General features: G+C 41.9%; 1 protein-coding gene across 1 annotated transcript; it reads right to left on the reverse strand.

Annotated features, from left to right (window-relative positions):
* Positions 1-3,578: 3,578 nt before the first annotated feature.
* Positions 3,579-18,942, reverse strand: CUNH10orf53 (chromosome unknown C10orf53 homolog). The gene is made up of 3 exons (XM_012477472.2): positions 18,846-18,942; positions 4,995-5,114; positions 3,579-4,334 (listed from the first exon to the last, which is right to left on the reverse strand). Exons 1-3 carry the CDS (start codon positions 18,940-18,942, stop codon positions 4,270-4,272), a joined length of 282 nt encoding a protein of 93 aa, XP_012332895.1. The 3' UTR covers positions 3,579-4,269.
* Positions 18,943-22,610: the final 3,668 nt, after the last annotated feature.

Raw genomic sequence — 22,610 nt, forward strand, 5'->3', positions numbered from 1 at the left:
CACATTTTCTTCATTGTGTTGATGGTGTTTACCATTTGGTACGTTTTGGAGTGACTGGTGCTGGCTGTTCCTTTCTATGTTTAGTGTTTCCTTCAGAAGCACTTGTAAGGTAGGCCTGGTGGTGATGAACTCTCTCATCAATTGTTTGTCCATAAACGATTTTCTTTCTCCTTTGCTTATGAAGCTTAGTTTGGCTGGATATGAAATTCTAGGTTGAAAGTTCTTTTCTTTAAGGATGTTGAATATTGTCTCCCACTCTCTTCTGGCTTGTAGAGTTTCTGCTGAGAGATCTGCTGTGAGTCTGATGGGCTTCCCTTTGTGGGTAACACAATCTTTCTCTCTGACTGCCCTTAGCATTTTTTCCTTCATTTCAACCCTGGTTAATCTGACGATTCTGTGCCTTGGGGTTGCTCTTCTTGAGGAATATCTTTGTGGTGTTCGCTGTATTTCCTGGACTTGAATGGTGGCCTGGCTTGTTAAGTTGGGGAAGTTCTCCTGGATCATATCCTGAAGAGTGCTTTCCAGCTTGGATTCATTCTCTCTGTCACATTCAGGTACATCTATCAAACATAGATTAGGCATTTTCACATAATCCTGTATTTCTTGGAGGCTTTTTTCATTTCTTTTCACTCTTTGTTCTCTATTCTTGCCTTCTCATTTTATTTCATTGAGTTTATCTTCAATCCCTGATATCCTTTCTTCTGCTTGGTCAATTCAGCTATTGAAACTTGTGTATGCTTTGCGATGTTCTCGTGCTGTGTTTTTCAGCTCCATCAAGTTGTTTATATTCTTCTCTAAGCTGTTTATCCTAGTTAGCATCTCATTTAACCTTTTTTCTAGGTTCTTAGTTTCTTTGCAATGGGTTAGAACATGTTCTTTTAACTCTGAGAAGTTTGTTATTACCCACCTTCTGAAGCCTGTTTCTGTCAATTCATCAGACTCATTCGTCATCCATCTTTGATCCCTAGCTGGTGAGGAGTTGTGACCCCTTGGAGGAGGAGAGGCCTTCTGGTTTTTGGTGTTTTCCTCCTTTTTGCGGTGGTTTCTTCCCATCTTAGTGGTTTTATCTACCTGTGGTCTTTGTAGTTGGTGACTTTCAGATGGGGTCTCTGAGTGGATGACCTTTTTGTTGATGATGAAGTTATTTCTTTCTGCTTCTTAGTTTTCCTTCTAACAGGCCCCTCTGCTGCAGGATTGCTGGAGGTCCACTCCAAACGCTGCTTGCCTGTGGATCACCTGTGGGGGCTGCAAAACAGCAAGGGTTGCCACAGGTTTCTTCCTCTGCTATCCTCGTCCCAGATGGGTACCCGCCAGATGTTGGCCTGAGCTCCCCTTTGTGAGGTGTCTCTTTGGGTATACGGGGGCTGGGGAGCTGCTTGAGGAGACAGTCTGTCCCTTAAGTCTGCTGCAGCTGAACTCATAACCACCTCTTTTCCCAGGTGCTCTGTCCTAGGAAGTTTGGCTTTATTTATAAGTCCCTATCATGCTGCTGCCTTTTTTCATAGATGCCCTGCTCTGTATGGAGTAGTCTAATCACAGTCTGCCAGCAGAGGCATTGCTGAGCTGCTGCAGGCTCTGCCCTGCACTGTGTGAACTGCCTCGGTAATGGGGGACACCCTTCCCCTCACTAAGCTGGACAGTTCTGCGTCCAGCTGTGCTTGCTGTGAAACCCTCAATCCAGAGCGTTTCAGATTGCTTATTTTGTGAGGGTAGTACCCATTGAGCCAGATCCCCTGGCTCCCTGTCTTAGCCCCCTCCCTTTCAGTTGAATGGGCAGCTCCATCTCCCAGGTATTCTGGACACCGGCTGAAAAGGCAGCCCAGACTTGTGTGAGTTTCTTTGCTCCGACATGGCACTGGCTGAAGCCTCCATGCTGAAAACTTGTGGTGCTTTTTGGCCCGGGAATCTCCTGGTCTGTGGGCAGTGAAAACTTGTTTGGAAATGCAGTGAGCACTCACCTTCTACACTGTTCTCGCTGGGAACTGCACTCTGGAACTGTTCCTATTTGGCCATCTTGGATCTTCTCCCACAAATGCTTTTTTTTAATTTTTATTTTTTTGAGATGGAGTCTTGTTCTGTCACCCAGGCTAGAGTGCAGTGGCACGATCTCGGTTCACTGCAACCTCTGCCTCCTGAATTCAAGCGATTCTCTTGCTTCAGCCTCCTGAGTAGTTGGGATTACAGGTGCAGGTCACCATGTCTGGCTAATTTTTGTATTTTTAGTAGAGACGGGGTTTCACCATGTTGGTCAGGTTGGTCCCGAACTCCTGACCTCAGGTGATCCGACTGCCTCAGCCTCCGAAAGTGCTGAGATTGATTACAGGTGTCAGCCACGGTGCCCGGCCAACAAATGCTTTAGTCATGTGGGAAGTGGCTCTACGTAAAATGTGATGTCTTAAAAAAGATTCAACCTACCTGCTCATGTACCTCCAGCATCTAAAATAAAAGTTGAAAAAATTTAAAAAATCTACAAAATTGTGCACAAATCTCAAATGGATGAAGTCAATTTCTGCATGTCTATTTCTTTATGAATATTCAGACATAAATAGAAGAAACCCAAATTGAAATATATAAAAATATTATTAAAGTTGTACTTTATTTTTATGTGTATTTTTCCATTTTTCTTTAATGAGAATGGATTTCTCTTGCAGTAAAATGTTATACTGAAACAAAGATTGAATGCTACATCTATAGTAACTTAAACTGGTCTTTGACAAAAAGGACTAAATCTAGGGTTACAAAAGATACGTGAAAACTGGTACCAGACACTGGAAGAATCTTTTTTGAGGCTCAGTTTCTCAGTAAGGAGATGCTTAAATTGATTCAATTTAATTAATTGCATCAATTAAAAAGTTGATTCAATCCCTGAATCAACTCTGACAAGTGTAGCTTGGGCTGAGGTTTTACAATTATACCCTCTATTTTGTCACATGTGAGAAAGAACCTGTGCAAGCAATTTCATGGTGCCTGGTGGCCTTTGAAGTTGTAGGGGGCAGAAGGGTTTGAGGCTGCCTGGGGTGATGGTTAGGCTTGCTCTCAGAGGGGCAAGGCCGCAGCTCTCAGAAGGATCCTGAAGGCCCTGCTCCTTCAGCACAGGTGCCCCGGGTCCAGAGTCTTCTGTTAGGGAATCTGGCTTTCTTCCATAGGTGTGAGGCCTTCTTATCATGACCTCCTATTTGATGTATCTGCATTTCCCCCTCTTCGTTACACCAGAGTTAAGAATATAGGGCCGGGCGTGGTGGCTCATGCCTGTAATCCCAGTACTTTGGGAGGCTGAGGCGGGCGGATCACAAGATCAAGAGATAGAGACCATCCTGGCCAAAATGGTGAAACCCCGTCTCTACTAAAAATACAAAAATTAGTTGGGTTTGGTGGTATGCGTCTGTAGTCCCAGCTACTCGGGAGGCTGAGGCAGGAGAATTGCTTGAACCCAGGAGGTGGAGGTTGCAGTGAGCCGAGATCACGCCACTGCACTCCAACCTGACGCCTGGCGACAGAGCAAGACTCTGTCTCAAAAAAAAAAAAAAAAAAAAAAGAATATATACTACACACTGAACATAGAGAAAACCCTCTTTAACTCTACGGGGCTGTGTTCTCCTCCAGAGGGACCAGGGAGCCATCTCACATTCTGGTGAGGACTCTTTCATGCCCTCCTTAGACAATCTTGATGCAAAAGAAGACAGGTCATTTTCTTGTTTTAGATGAGAATAACTGAAGATTTGATTTCGGCTAATTTTATATTAGCAATTTAAAATATTTATTCCCTCAGGAGCCAGAAATAAATCTGTAGGTGTAGCAAGGTTTCCAAATATTAACATTTGCTTTTGGTTCAGACTGTCAAAAGCCTTTATTCCCACCCTTCCCCCAACTTCTCTTTAATTTTACCTGTTCTGAGCTCTTCGAGTACTAAACAATGAAATCTCAGATGCTTCTGGCAACTATGTGTTATTAGTAAGGGATGCCACCTTGTTATTTAATTGCATTTTATGATTTCCTTCAGCTCAATGCGTATCTGATATTGGAGGGCTCTCCCAATGGGTTGAGATTGAGAGATGCTACAAATGATATGGTTTTTATTATTTCTGTGGTCTCCTGTGCAGCCAGGTGAGAACCCTGAGGCTGTGCAGGCTGGAAGTCAGGCCGGAGTTACTCTGTTCTCACTAGTAGAGCCCAGTGTCCACACCCTGGTACAGCCACTTCTGCCTGCATTATAGAATGGCTGGGGCAGCTGCTGTTCTGCCAATTTAAGATGCTTGTTCCACGAGGAGATCAGTAGGCATTCAGCACAGCTATCCGGGCCTTTTCGCATAGTGGGTCTAGTGTACCGTCACCTCCTGGGGAAATAGATATAATTGTCTTTTGGTTAGCTTCATATACAGTTTATTATCGTATCAGACATGGCTTCCACCCAGAGGGCATTTTCAAAGGCCATGGGCAAGTAAAATGTTAACTAGCTTTTAATATAGTTAAATAGAGTGGATTGCAAAGCTTTGACTTCTGAGCACAGAGAGGCATGCATGGTGACAGCCTGCCAGGCCTGAAGTTCTCCAGGGCAAAGAAATCGCTTGAACGTTGCTGATAGTGTCATGCACTGCTGGCATATCAACTCTAATTGTCTTAGCAAGTCTAGATAGAATAAACAAATGGAACAAAAGCAGCTTTCAAAGCAAATAATAGTAGAATACATATTATTGAAGTACAAAAACTGTTATCCCTTAATCCCATCACATCCCTTGAAGTCCAGGGCTTCACTTCATTTTCCTTCCTCTTCTGTTTCCAGTGTCTGGGGAAACTCAGAGCATCACACACTTTACTGTGTGGTTCAGATGCGCTCCTGTGTGTGCCACAGGGCACAGGGCTTTCAGTAGGAGTTTCATACTCAGAAAGAAACCCAATTTGAATCCAGGCATGATGCACTGATCATTTCAAATAGAAACTGAGGGACTCCTCAGAGGAGACAAAATGCTGGCTGGAAACGTCGCTAAAGGGCTTACCGAACTCCAGGTCCTTAATGTTGCAGTGGAAGACGATGTCTTCATTCACCATGAGTTCCACCATATTCCAGTCTTCTATCTTCTCTAGGATGATCTCATGTCCATCTTTGGCCAACACAGCTAAGAAGGACAGGAAGGGAGGTGGGTGACATGGGGTCAGACTTCAAACTAACCTGATTGGTAGCAGTCCTCATGATGACAGTAGCTTGTCTGCCATCTAGTTGCTCATGGGTATCACTCAACCGCCCTGGTAGGCACTTACTGGGTGCTGGTCCCAGGTGCCCTCACCTTTGCTGGAAGCACAGTCAGAGACCTGAGTAATTCAGGTTTCAGTTGCTATTTGTCATAGACCAAGGTGATCTGTTAAACAATGAGCTTTCTCTAGTAAAGGGCTATTGGGCTTTGTAGAGGCTCAGTCTTATAGAGACCATGCTCAGTGCTGGAGAAGACTCAGGGGAATAGGCAATTCTTACCCTGCTGATGGAAGTACAAGTTGGGCACCTTCTGGAGTGCAATTTGGCAGTACCTACCAAAAGTCTCAAAAAATGATTCGAATCTTTAGTCCAGGAAATTGTACTTAAAAGAAAGCTTCCTAAGGAAAATAAGTAAAGAATACAGACAGATTTTTGCAACAAGGTATCTTTTCTCTATTATTATGGTAGCAAAATACTGTGAATAACTTATATGTCCAATAACGAGAGGATGGCCAAGTAAATGGCGGAATGTCCCTGTGATGACATTTTATTTGGACATTTATAAAAATGTTTATGAACTTTTTTACTGGCAAGAAAAATACTTGCAACATAAGTAAAAACTTAGGATACAAATATGTATAATACATGTTTAAAATATATACTCAATATGAATTCAAATATGTATGAGGGATGAAGAAAATATCTATTGATTATCTTCTGTGGTGAGACTATGGGAAACTTTTTTCTCTTTATTCTTTCAGCATTTTCCAGATTGCCTATAATAATCTGAAAAAAAGTTTTTTAGAAAAGCGAATGAACTAATTTTTAGTCTCACCTTTGGAATCTGTGTTTTAGTTATCACTTACATTCAATGGCTCCTTCCCCAGAGATCAGCCATGGAAAAATTGTTGGATTTAATCTTTTTATTGTGAAGAAGCAAAAGTGTGTGGCTCAGAAGAAATGATGTACATTGGATAGCCTAGAGCTCTATTTTTTCCAGTATATTTCTCCCCAATTTCCTGGATATGTTTACCCCATAACATCAATGTTAGAGTCGGTATGCCAAACATTACCTTTGATGGTCTTCATATGTTGGTGAGAATTTTGGTTAGGATGGAAAGAGAAAACAGATGGGGGCATATTCTTTAAAGTGTTGGCATTTCAATCAGTTTTACATGGAGAAAAGCAAACAGTTATGTCAGTTAATTGCATCTAATTACAGAGACAATTGCTGTTTCAAAATGTTGGTGTGTCCACTTCTTCATCTTTCAATCAGTTCAAGAACATCCAGCCCCAACTGTGAACATTTTAATTGCGTGATTTTAATTTCACTTCTGGAAAGGAACTTCAGAAAGAGACTCAGCAAGGATCTCCATTAACAAGACAGCACTCCCCGGGCACCCAGAGGCGGCCCTAATTGAGCCGCGTCAGCTAATGTGTCTCTAAAAAATGCCTGCACCTTTTTCGTTGGCATATTTATGATATTGTATTCTGTTTAAGTGTCTTCTTAAATATCTTTAAAGAAGGCACTCAGTTTGAACCTATGACTTGTTTAAATGTAGTGGTCCAGCTCGTGTGGAAAGGCAACTGATCGTCTAGGGAGACATAAAGGCAGTCCATGAGCAGAGATTTCTGGGATCCCACGCTCCCTCAGCAGCAAACCCTCAGGACGGGGAGCTGTATTTGTCTGAAGACACGCCGGAAGGATGGATTTCAATTTGACGGGAAGAAATCAGGAACAAAACAGCTTCTCCATTCCCACCTTACACCTGCCCCCCACCCCACCTGTGGGGCAAGGTGCTGCCACTCTGTGTTAACACCCAGTGCCAACTCTCTAAGGCCTGGAAAGGTGAGGGTGCATGGACTGTGGGTGAAGAGTGGGCCTACAGGAGGAGGCCCCAGGAGGCGAGCACACTGTAGCCTGCCCTTGGCCCTCCTGCAGGGCCTGCTGACTGAGCCTCATGTGGCATCTGAGCTTGGAGTTTGTTTTGAGTACAGTGGCACTCTTACACTCTTACATGGCATGGTGTAGCTCAGAAACAGGATTTGATCCACCGAATCACTAACCATATAGAGTTGAGGGGTGCTGAATAAGGAGGGTCCACCTCACCTTTGAGTAAATGAAGCCCAATAGGAAGAAACCCTGTTAAGAGACACACCACTCCTCGCTCTACCCTCTACAGGGTTGCAAAGCACAGCTCTCGTGGTCTTAAAGGGCATGTGTCTCCCTCACTGACCACAGTTCTCACCAAGTGCCTGGTTTTCATATGGGCTCACTGAAGAAGCAAACACAGAATGGCCCTGGGCACCACGACCCTTATGGACCCAGAGTGACCTAAGTCTGATTCTTGGTAAGGCGACAAGCTGCCTCAGAGTCCACATTGACTATTCAGCCCCAGGACACTCCCTTCCCATCAATCTGGGAGGTGTTGAGCTGGCTGTAGGGTGGCCAGGACAGGCTTAAGGGATCAAACACCAGACGCCCCGGAATTCCTGCAGCTCATCCAAATGCCACCTCTCTACACGGAGCACCCATTTCCTCCCATGAGTTGCTGTGGGGTTGTCTAGTCAAAGAAAGGTCAGATAAATATACTCCCTAAAACAAAGTCTGTGCAAAGGCAGTGGCTAAACTCCAGCATAAATCAACCAGAAGCTTTAAGGCCACCCGCAGTCCGCCCGCCTCTTTGAAGTGGCACCTCATTCTTCAAGGGGGATTTAAATAAACGAAAGGGACATGGAAAAGGCTCCCTCCTCTTCAGTGCTGGTAGAATTGTGCACCATCTGCGAATGATTTAAATGCCGCTGGTCAGGAAGTCGAGGTAAACAGACCTCTTTCCCTCCTCTACCCAGCACAGAGGCATACCCATGCCCACGAGCGAGGGCCGCTGATGCATAGTAGCACAGGAGAATGGCACACAGAGTGTCTCAGCTACATAGGGTGGATTCTATTTTATGGACTGGTTTCAGTTCCTTCCAAGCCTGCTGAGTGGGTCATTTGGCAAACTTAAGTACAGCGCGCAAGGGGCAAGCGTGGCCAGGGAAATTACTTAGAACTTTTTGTTAAACATTAGTTTAGCTTCACCAGCATTGAGGCCATAGTGGAAACATTTTGCTGAGCTATTATAATTCATGGATAATGAAGAAAGAACAACAATTTTCAGATTGCTAAAGGCATGGTAAGTTCAGAAAAGATCAGGCCTATTTCTAAAGCCAGCAGGGCTTCAAGAAATGATAAAGAGCTATAATTTTTAAAGAAACACACAGAATTCAGATGCTGATTTTACAGAGGAGGGCCTACAAAGGTACCACTCCCTGCCTGCTGTGCGGTAAGTGCTGGGTCTAAAGTTGTGGGGGGCGCAGATGCTCCCTGCTTTGCTGCGGTGAACACCCTGGCCTTTGTTGGCTGCCGGTATTATGTGGCTTATCATTCACTGATGTACAGACCTGACTTTACAAATCAACCACCTGCCGATACCTTGCAACCCTCAAGTCTCCTTCAGCCACAAAAATGCTCCTCTTGCTTTCCTCCAAATACTCTTCCCCTCCCCTACTGTGGGAAGAGCCGCCTGTGCCTGCTGCCTTTGCTTTTTGCTGTTTCCACCAGCTCACCTCCTGCAGGGAAGGCTTCAGCTCACCAGGTCCAGAGCCTGCCCTCTCATAAGTCAGGAAACCATCCCATATTCAATGGCTTCCCAGCGCTCCCCATCCCTCTTGGACTCACCTTCTTTCTTGTTTCTTTAAAATGCTTTTGATGATAAAAACAAATATGTATTTTGAACTCTAAATTTTTAAAATCTGATTATCAGTGTAACACAGATTCATAGTTTTTTTAAAAAACTTTAAAATTATAGAAAAGGATAACATTTTAAAAATCACCCCTAATTCTTCTCTCACTCTGTCCTTTTCAGTGGCAGTGAGCCCATGGCATTCAGGACCATGATTTGTTCCCTTTGCACCACAGCGTGTGTGCCAGCCCTGTCACACACATAGAGCGGCTGCATTCTTCTTCAGTGCTGTGTAGTATTTTACATGATGTATGTACTACAACTTATTTAGCCATTTTTTCCTGGTTGTTTCCAATTTTTTGCTATCACTGATAATGTTGTAGAAAACATTCACAGCATGCATCCTTGTGCGTGTGTGAGGTTTGTTTTTCTTTTATAAGGAAGATAATGAGAAATGGAACAGTTGGATTCTATACTATATAGTCACATTTTAATAGACACTGCCAAGTTGTCCTCCAAGGTGACAGTTTAATTTGCTCTCCTGCCAAGGGTAAATTAGAAAAATACTCTTTTTCTCAGTCTTTCATCTGCCATGAAATCATCTCTCTCTAGAAATCACCTCTACTCAATAGTTTGGAGCCCACAGGTCATTTTCTTCTCGAAATGCCCTCGCTTGCACCCTTGTGCCTCCAGTTTTCTCCTCCCTCAGCACCTGCTCTTCCATAGGCTGCTCCTCTTAACACTCCCTGGCCTTAGCGGGGCCGTCCCACCATCCTGACATCTCTGGTCCTGTCTTTCCTTGTGGCAGGTAATTACCAGCACCAAGAAGGAATAAGGAGGGAAGGGAGAACAGGAAGAGGGAGGCAGAGGAAAGTGCTGACATTTTTGGTGGGATGTCCAAGGAAGGCCTGCCCATGAAGGTGACTTTTGAGGAATATCTTGAGACAGAGAATGAAGCTGGAGACCACGTGGGAAGGAGCATTCCAGGCCGAGTGGCTGTGAAGCCCCGAGGTGGGAGTTGGCTAGGAGCATTGAAGGACTGAAGGAGGCGGCTGTGGCTGCAGCAGCAGGCCAGGGAGAGGATAGGCAGAAGGAGGAGGGGGTGAGATCAGAGCGGGGGGGGGGCACGAGGAGCCTAGGGGGCCAGGTGAGCCTTTGGCTTCTCCCCTGAGTGAGCTGGGGGCCCCTGGAATGTTCTCGGGGGTAAAGGCCATGCTGTAATTCAGGTTTACCAGTATCACCTGGCTGTGGTACAGAGAACAGACTGCAAGCAGACGAAGGTCTCAAGGAATGGAATCAGGTGGCCAGGGCAGTAATCCAGGCAGGAGATGATGGCGGAGGACAAAAAATGCAGAGTGGGTAGTCTGGAGGCCTAAGAGTGAATAATTCTGGGTGTACTTTGAGGGCAGAGCTGACAAATTGTGTTGACAGGCTAAACAGGGAGTGTGAGCGAAAGGGAGAACTGAGATGCCTGCCGGGCAACGGGCCTGAGTAACTGCAAGATGGAGCTGCTGTGAGCCCAGAGGGGAAGTAGGCAGAGCCGCTCGTAGGGGTGAGTGCTAGAAGTCTAGGTGGACATTTTGGGCATACTAAGTCTGAGATGCCTACTCAACATGCCAGTGGCAACAAGAGGTCCTGATTAAAGACATAAATGTGGAAGTTCATCAGCATAGAGATGTCATTTAAAGTCATAGTTACTCCTGACTCAAATCTCCTGCCTTCATCTTTCTTCCAAACTCCAGAACGCAATTTCTAGCCACTGGCTTAATATTTATTAATAGTTCATTCCACGCTGCCCACTCAGTCCGACCTCTCTTTCTTAGATTTCTTCTTCCAGAATTGGACTCTTAAGGTACATCTCTAATCTCATCATCCTTTAGCTCAAGAACCTTTGCTGTTTCCTGTTGCTAAGGACGAGACAGGCTGAACTCTCTTGTTGCACATCCTCCTCCAACCAGACCCAATAGTCTGCTGTTCCCCAGAAGTGCCCAGGCTGTCTGCTCATCCCTTTCACAATGAGCCTTCCTCAGGAACAGTAAGAACTAATTCTTGTGGAGCCCTTACTGTGTGCAGGCATAGTGTTCATTACTTTACACGCACTTGCTTATCAGAATCTCACATTGGTGAGGCAGGGATTCACACTCCTCTTTTACTAACAAGGAAACTGAGGCTTATAAAGGTAAAACCACTTGATTTTCACCTTGACCGCAAAGCTACTAAATGGTGGAGCCCAATTCAAACCAAATGTGTTGACTTCAGAGCCCCTGTGCTTATGCTCTGCTCATGCCATCTCCCTGCCAGAGGTGCCAAGAATGTAGGCAGGAGACAAGTGGCCAAGCAGAAGTGACAGGTAAAACTGACAGGATTTGTGGACAAACTAGATGGGGAGTTTCTCCCCCAAAACTGATAAGTTGTTTATTATAACAAAATGTTCATTTATGCATTCTGCTTTAATCAAATTTTTGATATGTAAATGATTTAATGGAACTCCTACAAGTATGCTGGTCATGGCAGAAGCAAGGGACATAAGTGTCAGCAAAATAGCAGAGCAGACAGCTCCAAACTCCCATTCCTCTGCAGATACATAAAAGAAAAAAAAAAAAAACCAGACACTGTCAGAACCAACATTGTCAAAACTCTAGAAAATGGTCAAAGGTCTAGAACAACCACATGAATACTGAATCAAAGAAAAGGCAACTTTAAAATGGTAGGAGAGCTTTGTGGCATTTTGCCTGCCCTTGCCCACCTCCTCCCTGACCCGGTGGCAGTCTTGAAGATAGCAGCCTGTGTTCCCAGTATGGGACTCTGGTTCTTGATTCCAGAAGGACCAGAGTGGATCTTATTTGCAAATTATTGTGTTTGTCTGTTCTAACCTATCTGCAGGTTTCCTGAAGGACTGACTCAAGGCACTTGTGTTTGTTTGCCTAACTTGGAACTCACACAGGGTGGAAAAGCCGGGGGCAGTGCTCACAAACATTGTAAGGCAAATGAAGAACCTGCAGCTGCCTGGGCAAAAGATTACAGTTGAGATACACAATAGATCTCATAAAGCCTAGGAGAAAAGCTAGAGAGAGTTTTTTTGAAAAATTAGGGCATTCAAAGGCACCCGTGTATACTGGGGAATTTAGAAAGCCAGTACAGGCTCAGAACAGGATGCATGCTTGGAAAAGACCATGAAGATCCTGCAGTTTCATCACTGGCTGATCTATAGGTTCTTGAAAACAGGAGGTAAAGGCTGAGCCAAAATTGTAAACAGCCTGGCCAAGTGTTAAAGGAGTGTCTCAAACGGAACAAATACACAAAGAACGGGAGAAGGTTTTTGTTTGTTTTATTTTAAAGCTCCTGGCATTCAAGAAAACTTTATTCAAGAAAATTTTAGTCAAAACACTGACCACAAGCTAAGCCTTCAATAGTTAGGAATGGCAAACTCTGGGGAAGGAGGGGAATCTGATTTCCAGAGATAATACATTATAATATTTGAATGTCCAGTTTTCAACAAAAGGAATCGCAGAGCATACAAAAAACCAAGAAAGTATGGGCCATACAAAGAAAAAAAATTAATTAACAAAAACTCTTCCTGAAGAAGCCCAGGCATTGGGCTTACATTAAATCAACTATATTTAATATGCTCAAAGAGCCAAAGGAAGCCAGAGACAAAGAACTAAAAGAAATTAGAAAAATGATGTATTAACAAAATGAGAATATCAATAAAGAGAAATTCTAAAAAGGAACCAAATAAGTCCTGGAGTTGAAAAGTATAATAACCAAAATGAAAAATGTACTACACAGATTCAACAGCAAATTTGAGTGAGCAGAAGAAATCAGCAAACTTGAAGACAGGCCAATTGAGATTACCCAGTCCAAAGATTAGAAAGCAGAAAAGAATGAAGAAAAATGAACCGCCCTGGAGACCTGTGGGATGCCCTGAAGTATAACAACATATACCTAGTGAATGTCCCAGGAGAAAAGGAAACAGAGAAAGGGATAGAATATCTGAAGAAATAATGGCCAAAAACTTCCCAAATTTGATGAAAGACATGAAAATACCTATCCGAGAAGCTCAACCAACTCCAAGCAGGATAAACTCAAAGAGTTTTTTTTACTAAGACACATTATAAACAAATTGTCAAAAGACAAAGAGAGAATCTTGAAAGCAGTGAGAGAGAAATGACTCATCACACACCTCAATAAGATTATCAGCTTTCTCATCAGAAGCCATGGAGGCCAGAAGGTAGTAGGATACATATCTAAAGGGAAAAAACAACAACCTATTGTATTGGTCAGAATTCTCCAGAGAAAGAGAACCAATAAAATCTACATTTGTGTGAGTGTGTGTGTACATATACATACACATATACAAATATATACACATTATACACATATATAGATGCTCCTCAACCCACAATGAACTTAAGTCTTGATGAACCCATTGTAAGTAGAAAATATTGTAAGTTAAAAATGCATTTAGGGCCCCGGGCACAGTGGCTCATGCCTGTAATCCCAGCACTTTGGGAGGCCGAGACAGGCGGATTATGAGGTCAGGAGATTGAGACCAACCTGACCAACATGGTGAAACCCCATCTCTACTAAAAATAAAAAAAATTAGCTGGGTATGGTGGCACATGCCTGTAGTCCCAGCTACTCAGGGGGCTGAGGCAAGAGAATCGCTCGAACCTGGGAGGCGGAGGTTGCAGTGAGCCGAGATTGCACCGTTGCACTCCAGCCTGGGCGACAGAAAAAGACTGTGTCTCGAAAAAAAAAAAAATGCATTTAGGCCACCCAAGTTACTGAACATCATAGCTTATCCTAGTCTACTTTAAACATGGTCAGAACAATTATATTAGCTTACAGTTGAGCAAAATTATCTGACACAAAGCCAATTTTACAATAAAGTGTTGAATATTTTACATAATTTATTGAATACTATACTGAAAGTGAAAAACAGAATGGGGTTGTATGGGGACTCACAATTAATGTACACAGCTGAAAGCATCAGCATATAGTCATAAATAAGACAAATAATTGTAAGTCAGGGACCATCTCTCTGTGTGTGTGTGTATGTGTGTTGTGTGTATGTGTATGTTTGCATATCTGTCTATCTATCTATCTATTTATCTATCATCTATCTATCTATTGAGAGAGAGTGGGGGAGAGATTTTAAGGAATTGGCTCACAGGCTAGGCTAGAGAGAGAGGTAGAGTTTCCACGTTGCAGTCTTGGGGAGAGTCCTGTGTTCTTTGAGAAACATTAGTGTTTGTTTTCTTAAGGCCTTCAACTGATTGAAAGAGGCCCACTGAACAAGGCAGGGATGCCCACCTTTGTCACTTCTAATTAACATAATATTAGTAGTACTAGCCAGATAAATTAGGCAAGAGAAAGAAATAAAAGTTATTTAAATTGGAAAGGAAGAAGTAAGACTACCTCTATTTGCAGATTGCATGATCTTATATCCCAAAACTGCTAGTGTTCTTAAAAAAAAAAAGCTGTTAGTGCTAATAAATGAAATTGGCAAAGTTGAAGGATACAAAATTAACACACAAAAAGCAGTTGTATTTCTACACATTAGCAATGACTGATCTGAAAAGGAGATAAAGAAAATCATTCAATTTATAATAGTATCTAAAAGAACAAAACATTTAGGAATATATGCAAACAATTAAGTGCAAGTCTTATACACTGAAAACTATAAAAGTTGCTAAAAGAAATTAAGGGAGATCTAAATAAATGAAAATACATCCTGTGTGCATGGATGAAAAGGCTTAGTATTGTTAAAATAACAATGCTACTCAAAGGATTACACATATTCAAAGCAATACTTATCACATTCCAGATGGAGTTTCTTGCAGAAATGGAAAAACCTATCTTAAAATTAATAGGGAATTTCAAGGGACCTAAAACAGATAAAACAATCTTGAGAAAAAAACTAAGTTGGAAGACTCATATTTCCTGAGTTCAAAACTTACTAGAAAGCTACAGTAATCAAAATATTATGATACTGAGATAAGGAGAAACATACAGAACAATGGAATGGAGTTGAGAGCCTAGAAATAAATGTTTACATTGACTTATGTGAACAAGTAGTTGATTTTTGACATGGGTGTGAAGGCCATTCAATGGGTAAAGAACAGTCTCTGTAACAAAAGGTCTTGGGATAATTGGATATCCACATGAATATCTTTTGAATGAATTTGGACCCTTATATTACACCATATACAAAAATTAACTAAAAATGGGTCAAAGATCTAAATTTAGAAATTATAAAACTCTTAGAAGAAAACATAGGGGCAAGTCTGCATAGTCTTAGACTTGACAATTTCTTTCTTTTTCTTTCCTTTCTTTCTTTCTTTCTTTCTTTCTTTCTTTTTTTTTTTGACAGAGTCTCTTGCTTTATCACCCAGTCTCGACTGCAGTGGCACAATCTTGATTCACTGCAACCTCGGCCTCCAGAGCTCCAGCAATCCTCCTACCTCAGCCTCCTGAGTAGCTGGGACTGCAGGTGTGTGCCATCACACACACCTAATTTTTGTATTTTCTATAGAGATGGCTGGTCTCTACAAAAGAGGCTGGTTTTGAACTTCAAAACAGGCTGGTCTTGAATTCCTTGGTTCAAGTGATCCACCTGCCTCAGCCTCCCAAAGTGCTGGCATTACAGGTCTGAACCACTGTACCCAGCAGACAATGGTTTCTTAAACAACATATCACAGGCAATATAAAAAAAAAAACAGATAAATTGGACTTCATTAAAATTAAAAATTTTGTGCATCAAAGGATACTATCAAGAAAGTGAAAAGATAATTTACAGAGTGGGAGAAAATATTTGCAAATCATTTATCTATTAAGGGTCTCATGTTCAGAATATCTGAGGAAATTTTCTAACTCAATAACAAAAAAAAGGTGCAACCCAATTTAAAAATGGGCAAAGGACCTGAACAGACATTTCTCCAAAGACATACAAATGGCCAATAAGCACATGAAAAGATGCTCAACATCCTAATCATTAGAGAATTTTCAGTAAAAACCATAAGATACTATTTCACACCTACTGGGATGGCTATAATTAAAAACAAAGAAAATTGGAATCCTTGTGTGTTGCTAGTGGGAATGTAAAATGGTGCAGCTGCTTCAGAAAACAGTTTGGTCATTCCTCAAAAAGTTAAATATAGAATTACCATATGACTCAGCAATTTCACTCCTTTAAAACAAAGGGATTCAAACAGATATGTGTTTACCAATGTTCACAATAGTGCTATTCACAATAGTGGAAAGGTGGAAACAACCCAAGTGTCTATCAACAGATGAATGGATAAACAAAATATGGTATATCCATAAAGCAGAATTTATTCAGCCACAAAAAGGAATAAAGTACTATAATACATGCTGTAGCATGAATAAACCTTGAAATATTATGCTAAGTGAAATAAGTTACAAAGTAGATTACAAGTTACCAGGGGCTGGGGGTGGGGAGATAGAGAGTTATTGCTTAATGAATACAGTTTCTGTTTGGGGTGCTGAAAAATTTTAAAAATAAGAGAACAGTGATGGCTCCACAACATTGTAAAGGTAATTAATGTCATTGAATTGTACGCTTAACATGGTTAAAATGGCAAATTTTTAAATATATATTTTATCCACATTATTTTTAGAGAAAGTGAACATAACTAAACGTGGATTATGAGGTGAGGGTGGGTAGGTGTGGCTTATCAGAGAGGGAGGAAGAGAAAAATCACTTACTTAAGCTGTGTCCTTAGCCAAAATTACAGAACATTTTAAACTTCACCATGCAACACTGCTATGGATTGAATTGTTGCCCCCCTTCCCCTAACTTCATATATGGAAGCTCTAACTCCCAATGTGTATTTGGAGATAGGTCCTTAAAGAGGTAATTAAGGTTAAATGAGATCATAAGGGTGAGGACCTAATCTGGTAGGATTATTGTCTTTCTTCTTCTAAGAAGAGACAGCAGAGAGCTTGCTCACTCCCATCTCTCCCCATACAATCCCATTATGTGAGGACAAGAGAGAAGGTGGCTGTCAGGAAGCCAGGCAGAGAGCCCAGAGCTCTCACCAAAAGCTGACCTTGCCAGACCTTGATCAGGGAATTTTAGCCTTTAGACTGGAAAAATATATTTTTATTGTTTAAGTCCCATAGCCTATGGTATTTTGTTATGGCAGTCCCAATAGACTAATACAAACATGGAGGTATTTGCAACAGAAATTTCTCTATCAACTGTTCTCTCACAGAAAGCAACTTCCTCTGCTGATTGAAATGCTATCTCCTCCAGGAGGCCTTCCCTGATTGCTCAGCTAAAACTAATTTTTGTGTCCTTGGACTTCCAGGGTATTTTGCCTGGAAGATTCTTAGTTTGGGTCATATAATGGGAGTTCATCAATGCTCATTCCTGGGCTCTCATCTCATTCTATATATTCTCTCCAAGTCAGTGACTCAGGTCTTTCTATCTCCATCTCAGACTTTTTCTCTGAACTCCAGAACAATAGAGTTGATTCAGCACCTCCATCTAGGTAGCTGAAAGCACATGAAGCTTAATTCAGATGCTCCTTGACTTAACGATGGGGCTAGGTCCCAATAAACTCACTGTAAATGGAAGGTGGGCTTAATACCTGGGTAAGCCCACCATAAAGTGGAAAAATGGCAAGTGGAACCACTGTAAGTTCAGATGTGCCTCTACTTATGATGGGGTTACCTCCCAGTAAACCCATCCCAAAGTCAGAAAGTCTAAGTTGGGGACCATATGTATGTCCAAAATAGACTGTTCCTTTGGAACTGTTCCACGTATTCCTCCAAATTGTGGCCCATCTTTGGTATCTTCGATTTTAGTGGACAGCATGTCCATCCACCAGCACTGTTTCAAGCCAGACACTGACTGGATCTGGATGACATTCTTTTTACCCTTGCCTCCCACATCTATCCTCTCAGGAAGTACCATTGCTTTCACTTTGATCCATGGTCTCCTTTATGGTCCAAACTACTCTCATCTCAGCCCTGGACCACCCCAACAGACTTGTCTTCCTTGTTTCCACTCTTGGCCCCCTCTAATCTGCTCTCCTCAGAGCAGCAACAACTTCATCCCCCACCTAAAACTTTTCTGTGGTCCTGCAGGATCTGGCCCCTGAATACCTCTCCAGCCACATTCCCCATCAGTTCAACAAATATTAATACATCATTTGTTGAATGCCTCCAGCCATTGCCCATATTATTAGTCCCTCTGCCTGTAAGGCTTCCCTCTCTTAACCTGGTTAATTTCTACTCATTCTTTAAAGCACTCCTCAAATGTGGGCTCATTGAAGGCTCCACTTAGATGAGCCTTTCCAGACCTCTCCCCCTCCCCTCCCATTTTGGCTAGTCCCAGGTCCCACTATGGTTAGTTCCCAAGGCACCACCTAGCCTCAGTCAGAGCTTAGGCACAACTGTCATTTAGCAGTTAACAAGGAGATTACTTCAAGGACATTCATCACTGTTCAACAGTGTGTCTTCAGTCCCTGGAAGGGTGTCCAATACACACTGGGCGCTTAGTAAAAGTCTGTTGCATGAACGATTAAGAAATGGAATCCCAGCACCGCTACTTCCCAGCCATTTGACTTGTGAAAGTCACTTAATATTCCTGATCCTCAGTTTCCCAATTCTTAAAGCAGGGTTATGTAATTTTTTCTATGGAGGTAATTTGTGTAATCTGCTGGGCACTGGGTGGGCCCGCAGCTCACTCTTGAATAGAACAGCATTCCCACTCTTTTATCCAAGCCCTGGAAGCCATAGGATGGATATTACATCATCCAGGGACTGGGAGCTGTGGGAAGACTTCCTGGGCAGGTGGCGCTTGGTTGGGGTCTGAGGAAGGAAGGCCTAGGCACAGGGTACCACCTACACGAATGCTCGGAGGCTGGGGCGCGCAGGCGCGCACGCGGGGGGAGGCCCACCTTGCAGGCCCTGCAGGCGGAAGGTGTGGTGCTCCACTGACAGGCCTGCCGCGCTGTAAGGCCCGTAGCGCAGGATGACCACCGAGTTCTTGGGCATCGCCAGTCCTCCGCCACCGCAGCCTGGGCTAGGGAGCAACACACGTTGCTACGCAACCTCTCCTTCGGCCCCGGCGCGTGGGCGTGGCTACGCGCGGGGCGGGGCCGGGCCGGGGTGGTGGTGCTCCGGGATCCTCCCCGCCCCAAGTTGCTCACGTGAACCTCAGCGCCAGGTCTGCAAACACAAACGTTCGACCTGGTGTGGCTAGTGTTAGTGATAAATAGCAGCATCCAGGCACTGTAAGTTCGTGTCAGCCGGCGTGCTAAGCACTTTCCCTGTGTTATCTGGCTGAATTAGTTTACCATCCCTAGGAAGTATTTTATGTTTTCTGTTAATAAAACCGAGGCTCAGGGAGGCCAAGTAACGATCCCAAGAGTGACAGGGGTGTCATATGGATTGGAAACCCTTGCATTTCTTCTATTTTCTTGTCTGTTTTTGATTGATTGGGTGTATTTGTTCTTCATTCCTCTTCCCCCACTCCCTTCCACCTGTCCGTTCTGTCACCAGTTAGGCTACTTGGTGGAGACAAAACTGTGAGTTCGTCCAATTCCCTTCTATTTGCTCAGTTCTGCTTATTGGAATGCGGTCATAAAAGACATCCACTGCTTATAGGCGTGGCCTCTGAAAAGTCTTCACACCTGCTGTCGCCCTTTCCTTATCCGTAGCCAGATACGGGATCCCAGGGAGGACCTGAGGCTCCCGGGGAGACAGACCCAAAACGTGGGAGAAAGCTGGACCTCTGAGTAGAGCCCCACCCATCTGCATTAGTTGGTGACCGAGGCAAGAAGGAAACATTTATTCCATAACTACTGAGATTTGAGGGGTTGTTTATTACAGCAATTAGCCCAACCTAACAATCGCAATACCCTTGCGATTACAGCGTGTCTTACTTTCTTAAAATTCAATTGTGTTGATACTTTGACCCTCCTTTTGAACAGTAAGGATTTTAAGAACACTTTGCTGTTAATTCTTCTCCTAACATATGCTACTGTGTATTTTAATTCTCTCCACGTGTACAGTATGTTCTATGATATATATTTCTTTGATGAGAGTTAGTTTATACATCGTTGGTTAATAGAGGAATGATATCAGTTACATTATATGGGTTGTAAATAATTTCCCCCAGCACTTGAGAGTTTTGCACCACTGGACAAGGACCACTGAATTCACCAACACAGCTGAACACAGCAGACTGTGGAGGAAGGCAGGACTGCACATGATGCCATTATTCGTCCTCTTGGCTCTATATGATTACCTGTCCTGTCTTAGAAGGACTTATTTTCTGGTTTTCCATAAACTTCGTACACTTCTTAAAAGACAAAAATTCGCTATTCACTGTAGTATTTTTATTAATTAGAAATTTAACGGTTTTAACTTTGCTAAAAGTTTTGTATGAATGGTTGTTTTCTGTTACTGTTCTGTTTTCAAGACTCCTTTATCTCTTGCTTTCTGTAGTTTTACTGTAAAATGCTTATATATAGTTTCTTTTTCTTTTAAATTTACTTCTCTTGGGATTTGTTGAGATTCTTGAAACTCTGCATGAAAGTCCTTCATCAGGTTTTGGAATAGTTTGAGCCACTGTTTCTTCACATATTGCTTCCGTTCCATTTTCTCATTCTCAGGGACTCCAGCTAAATATATGTTAGACCTTCTCATTGTATTGTGTGTGTCTCTTTTCTGTACTTTTCTCTTTTTTCTTCTTCCATGCCTCTTTTGGGGTTGTATGTATACATGTATGTATGTGTGCATTCATTCATTTTTACCTTTAATCAAGTCTATGAATTTTCTTTTCAGCCGTCTTGTAACTGAGAATAAAAGCCAGCAATTTGGTTGTTTATTCCAGTTATTTATTTTTCAATGCTAGAATTTTAGTTTGTTCTTTTTTCCAATCTGCTGTGCCACTTTCAGCTTCTTCCCAAGTTTTTTAGGTTCGGCTTTATCTCCTTCATCGTAGTAAAGATAGGTATTTTACAGTCCGTGTTTGAGAATTCCACTGTTCGGAGAACCTATGTATTTGTTCCTGTGGTTCATTATTTCTGCTGGTTTCTGCACATTTTGTCTTGTCTCCTAGAGTTTCTGGTTTATTTTAATTGTGTGCTGGACATTGTATTAAAAAATTATTTGTAGAAACAATTTGAGGCCTAAGATGATATCTTCCCCTATAGAAGATTTTAAAATTTAATTCTCGCTAACTCCTACTTGCACCAACCCAGGATCATCTTCATACAATTTCAGAGTTTGAGATTTTTTGAAACATCCAGACAACTAAAAACTGGGCTACAGTCCATTTGGATATTGGTTGATTTATATTTAATCCTAATTCCTGTGGTATCCTAGTTTAAGGAGGGCAGTGATGATATTTCACTGTGGTTTTGATTTGTATTTCCTTGATGATTAGTGATGATGATTAGTGATGTTGAGCATTTATTTTTTGTTTGTATACTGGTTGGCTATTTTTGTGTCTTCTTTTGGAAAAGTCTATTCATGTCCTTTGCCAACTTTTTAATGGGGTTATTATTATTATTTTTCAACTGTTGAGTTGTTTGAGTTTCTTATATATTCTGGATAATAATCCCTTTCCAGATGAATAGTTTGCAGACATTTTCTCCAATACAACAGGTTCTGTCTTCACTCTGATGATTGCTTCCCTTGTAGTGCAGAAGCTTTTTAGTTTAATATAGCCTCATTCCTATATTTTTGTTTTCATTCTCTGTGCTTTTGAGGTCTTAGCCATATCTTTGCCTAGACCAATTTCCTAAAGTATTTCCTCTATGTTTTTCTCTAGTAGATTTATAGTTTTGAGTCTTACATTTAAGCCTTTAATCTTATCTTGAGTTGTTTTTTGTATGTAGTGAAAGATAGGAGTTCAGTTGCATTCTTCTGCATAAGGATATCCAGTTTTTCTAACACCCTTTATTGAAGAGGGTGTCTTTTCCCTAATGTATGTTCTTCATGCCTTTGTTGAAAATCAGTTTAGCTGTAAATATGTAGATTTATTTCTGGGTTATCTATTCTGTTCCATTAGCTTGTGTGTCTGTTTTTATATCAATACCATGCTGTTTTTGTTACTATAGCTCTGTAATATATTTTGAAGTCAGGTAATGTAATGCCTTCTGTTTTGTTCTTTTTGCTCAAATTGCTTTGCCTATTTGGGCTCTTTTTTGGTTCCATAGGAATTTTAGGATTATTTTGTCTAATTCTGGGAAAGATGCTGTTGATATTTTGATAGGAATAGGATTGAATCTGCAGATTTCTTTGGGTATTACGGACATTTTAATAATGTTAATTATTCTGATCTACGAACATAGGATATTTTGCCATTTGTTTGTATTATCTTCAATTTCTTCATACATATTTTGTAGTTTTCCTTGTACAGGTCTTTCACTTCCTTGATTAAATTTATTCCTAGGTAGTTTTGTTTTTCATAATGATTTCAAGTGGAATTGTCTTTTCCATTTCTTTCTCAGATAGTTCATTAATGGTATATAGAAATCTACTGATTTCTGTAGGTTGTTTTTGTATCCTGCCACTTTACTGAATTCATTTATCAGATCTGAGAGGTTTTCTGGTAGAGTCTTTAGGTTTTTCTAGGTGTAAAATCATGTCATCTGCAAAGAGCAGCAATTTGACTTCTTTTCCAACTTGGAAGCCTTTTATTTTTCTCTTAT

This window comes from Aotus nancymaae, unplaced genomic scaffold (assembly GCF_030222135.1).
Source record: "Aotus nancymaae isolate 86718 unplaced genomic scaffold, 86718_ANA_hifiasm-v0.15.2.pri h1tg000099l, whole genome shotgun sequence".
Classification (NCBI taxonomy): domain Eukaryota; kingdom Metazoa; phylum Chordata; class Mammalia; order Primates; family Aotidae; genus Aotus; species Aotus nancymaae.

Excerpts from the sequence above, each read along its gene's own strand:
- CUNH10orf53 (XM_012477472.2), bottom strand. The coding sequence starts at position 18,942 with ATGCCCAAGAACTCGGTGGTCATCCTGCGCTACGGGCCTTACAGCGCG. Across the intron at positions 5,115-18,845 it reads CCGCCTGCAGGGCCTGCAAG|CTGTGTTGGCCAAAGATGGA; the intron begins GTGGGCCTCCCC and ends TGTCCTTCTTAG. Across the intron at positions 4,335-4,994 it reads CATTAAGGACCTGGAGTTCG|GAGGTGACGGTACACTAGAC; the intron begins GTAAGCCCTTTA and ends CTATTTCCCCAG.